The sequence below is a fragment of the Palaemon carinicauda genome, chromosome 2 (genome assembly GCF_036898095.1).
Source record: "Palaemon carinicauda isolate YSFRI2023 chromosome 2, ASM3689809v2, whole genome shotgun sequence".
NCBI classification, from domain to species: Eukaryota; Metazoa; Arthropoda; class Malacostraca; order Decapoda; family Palaemonidae; genus Palaemon; species Palaemon carinicauda.
Window position 1 is genome coordinate 177,343,257 of NC_090726.1, and position 3,915 is coordinate 177,347,171.

The 3,915-nt window shown below is 46.2% G+C and overlaps 1 protein-coding gene across 1 annotated transcript; it reads right to left on the reverse strand.

Annotated features, from left to right (window-relative positions):
- Positions 1-2,270: 2,270 nt before the first annotated feature.
- LOC137621426 (uncharacterized) lies at positions 2,271-3,579 on the reverse strand. The gene is made up of 2 exons (XM_068351724.1): positions 3,554-3,579; positions 2,271-2,760 (listed from the first exon to the last, which is right to left on the reverse strand). The coding sequence occupies exons 1-2, from the start codon at positions 3,577-3,579 to the stop codon at positions 2,271-2,273; spliced, it is 516 nt and encodes a 171-aa protein (XP_068207825.1).
- Positions 3,580-3,915: the final 336 nt, after the last annotated feature.

A 3,915-nucleotide genomic window follows, 5' to 3' on the forward strand; every position in this document is an offset into this window, starting at 1 on the left:
GGTTACTTCATTAGCTGCTGACAGGGTTTTGCTAATGATTACCCCGAGGTACATGAATTGACTCACCCATTTGTTGTCCTCACCTCTCAGTTTGAAGTTTTGAGGGTTTTGCGAGCGTTTTATAGCCATTGCTTTGATTTTGTTGGTATTGATTTTCAGACCAAGATCATTGCATTTGGCTTGGATCATGTCCAGAGCTTTTTGAATGATATTTCTGGCATGAGCTTTGTTTGGGCATACTATGCATATGTCATCTGCATATATGAATATCTCCACTCCTTTTGGGAGTTTTAGAGTGGCTAAGTTCTCCATCAGTAGATTGAACAAGTAGGGGCTGAGTATGCCTCCTTGTTGTGTTCTGTTTTCTAGGGGGATGAACTCAGTGGTTTTTCCTTTGAAAGTGACTCTGGCCTCTCGATTTTGTGTATAGTTTCGAGTCCAGGCCAGTAGGTGTCCTTTCACTCTTTTTTTCAACAAGTGTAAAGAGTATAGCTGGTGAGCTAGCTAGCTCAAAGGCTTTCTCGAGATCAAGGAATATAACATAAGCTTTTTTGTCGTTGATTGTTGAGAGGACATCTGTGATGGATTCTTGAGTGCCTATGCCATTTCTGTAGGCATATAGGCGATGATGTAGTTGGCCTATTCTCCACTGCAGTCTGTTCAGTACCATTCTCTCAGCTACTTTCTCTATGCAGCTTATCAAAGCTATAGGTCTGTAGGTATTTGGCTCCTTAGGTTTTGGAATAGGTTTAGTGTCCTGCTGGTTCCATGTGGTTGGACGTAGTCTTTCCGTATGTGTCCTATTTATTAGATGCAGGTAGACTAATTTGGCATGGTTTCCCATGTTCCTCAGCATGCTATATGTGATAAGATCGACCCAGGGGCAGTGTCCTTCCTGCCTTTTGATAGGGCCGTATTTAGTTCTTCCATGGTATTGGGGTGATCAGTGTCATCTACCATGTTGCAGGCGGCTTCTATGATGTTGTTCCTGATAGGGAGCAGAGTTCTCTGCCTGTTGATGGTTGGCAGAGGTAGATTGATGCTTTTTGCTCTGTCCGCAAAGTTGTTAGCAATCCTCTTGGCTTCAGCTGATGGGTCTGGGTGTGTAACTCTAGGAGTATTATATTTTCCAGAGACTTGGTTAAACCAGCCCTATATTTTGGCTAGGGATGTGCTGAAGTTGACCTCGTTGCACCATGAGTACCATTTGTCTAGTTTTACTTCCAGTGATACTTGTACAGAATGCTTGATGATTTCTACAAGTAGATTATGTAGTTCATCTGTTCTGTGTCTCCTGAGAAGTTTCCTGGTCTTGTTTATTATAGCATTCATTTCTTTAATGCAGCTGTTGTAGTACCAGGCATGAGCATGATTCTTCTCAGAGTACTTTTTTTGTGGCATGGATACACTGGCTGCTACCTCTAGTTGTTTGCTGAAGTCGGTAGATAGGGTGGAGATATCATTATGCGGGTGTTTGATATATTCCAAAGCCCACTCTGTCATGGCTGTTTTGAATTTTTCCCAGTCAGCAAACTCCGGGTTCCACCTTTTTGGGGGTGGAGGAGGAGGTAGGTATTTCTGCAATTCGAGTGTTACTTCTATGGCAAAGTGATCGCTGGTTAGTACAGGATGTAGCTGCCATTTAGCTCCTCTTTGTATGGCACTGGATAAGTAGGTAAGATCTAGACGACCTCCTTTTAGATGGGTGGCTTCTGTAACATTGTTGAGCAGTGCTACATCAGGATATTCTTGCAGTAGGGCATGCAAGTGTCAGCCAGTTTGAGTTGTTTCTGATATGGAGTTCAGGAACTGATGATGAGCATTAAAGTCACCTGCAATAATTGAGTCTTCGTTGGAGGCTTCTGCAAAGAGTGCCTCGGCATCGATATTTTTTGCTGGGGATTTATATATGTTGTGAACTGTTAGCATTGTGGTTAGGAGAGAGATCTGGATACTTAGCGTCTCTGCCTCGGTCCCACAGTCTATGCTTGGTAGTAGTTTGGAGGGGATACTGCTTTTAATGAGGGTAGTCAGTCCTCTTGTCGTTGGTGATTGATACATTGTGTATACTTTGTATCCTGAAAACGAGAATGGTATGTTCTCATTAAGCAGAGTTTCTTGCAGTATGATAATGTCAGGGTTTTGCACTGAAGTTTGAGATTGAAGAAATGCAAACTTGTTTCGAAGTCCACAAATATTCCATTGGAGCACTTTTACCTGCGTATTGTGGTTGTTGCAAGTGGTTGTATGAGGTCCATTTGCATTGGGAACTATGAAGGGAAATGAGCTTCTAGTTCCTGGGCGGCGTTGTCGAACACGAAGTCATCCAATGACTCCTGTGTGAATTTGATTTTGCGGGATCGCAAAAAGTTTCGGAGGATGTTGCTAATGGATACCAGCAGAGCACCCATGGGACATGCAGAGAGGACGTACTCACTGATGTCTCTGTTGAAAGGTTGTTTGGAGGGGCGTGAGGTGCTAGATTTGCTTGTGGAGGTGGAAGGTAGGTTAGGAAATTCCTTTAGGGAGTGGGAAATGTTAGGTGTGTGAGAGGTAGGTGCAGAGGAGGATGGGTTGGGTTCTGGTTGTTTTGGCTGGGTGACGTTAGGAGAATTGCTTGGAGAGGTAAGTTTTAAAGGTGAGGGAGTGCGGGGAGTATGGGTTGGGGATCTTTTTTCTTTGGAAGGAGGTTTTGGTGGTCGTTGAGGTTCAGGTGCTGAAGGGGGAGTTGGTGGAGAGGAAGGTTCAGGAATGGCATGTCTGGAAGGGTTAGGATTTTGTTGGGAGGTGTAGTTGGAAGGTGTAGGGTTTTGTTTAGTTGGAGGTGGCTGCGTTCGACGCTGTTGACGTGGATGGAGGTTGTAGTGGCGGTCAGCTCCTTGGCGGTCTGCTATTCTTTGAAGTCTATGGGGGTATCTATCATGCCAAGCATGATGGGATCCTCCACAGTTAGGGCAGCGGGCGATGGTTTTATGCCCTGCTTTGTGCCTGGCAATACAGTAGGCGGTGGGGTGCTGTCTGCTGCTGCAGACCCCACAGATCTCCGGACGTGTGCAGAAGGATTTATGGTGTCCAGACTTTTGACACCGGAAGCATCTAAGTGGCTACATACCAGCTGGCCAAGAAACTGAACACGATTTTGACGCCATATGTCCCTGACCTCCACTGTGTGGCCTCCTCAGCCGAATTCCTAGAGAGGATCAAGGACGTCCGCGGCGAAGGGGTCATAGCATCGATGGACGTCGAATCTTTGTTCACTAATGTCCCTGTCGACGAAACCAACGACCTTATCGCCGATAGAGTCTACAGGGACGAGACGACTCCTGAATTAAATATCCCAGGGCAAGCCCTTCGGACCCTTATTGCCATTTGCACTAAAAGGGCCCCCTTTACTACTCATCATGGGCACTTGTACTTACAAAAGGATGGCGTGGCGATGGGCTCGCCCTTGGGTGTACTCTTTGCTAACTTCTACATGGGAATAGTAGAGGAGAGGGTATTCTCCCAACTCGAGTGCCCCCTCGTTTACTTCCGTTATATTGACGACACTTACATCAAAGCTACTTCCACCGAAGCCATCGAGAATCTAAGGAGGACCTTTGAGGACAACAGCATCCTCCACTTCAAACTTGAGAACAACGTTGACAACAGCCTCCCGTTCCTGTACGTCTTGATTTCTTCCACCAACGAGGGATTCCAGACCACTGTCTACACCAAGCCCACAAATCTCGGCAAAGTGACTAAATGGCGAAAGTGAATGTCCTGCCCACTACAGGGGCTCCACCATCAAGGCCTTTGTACGCAGGGCCTTGTCTCACCAGTCGACATGGACTGACACCCACAAGGAGCTGGAAAGGGTCGCACAGGTCCTCATCAACAATGGCTACAGCAACAAGCAAGTCCACCGTGAAGTGA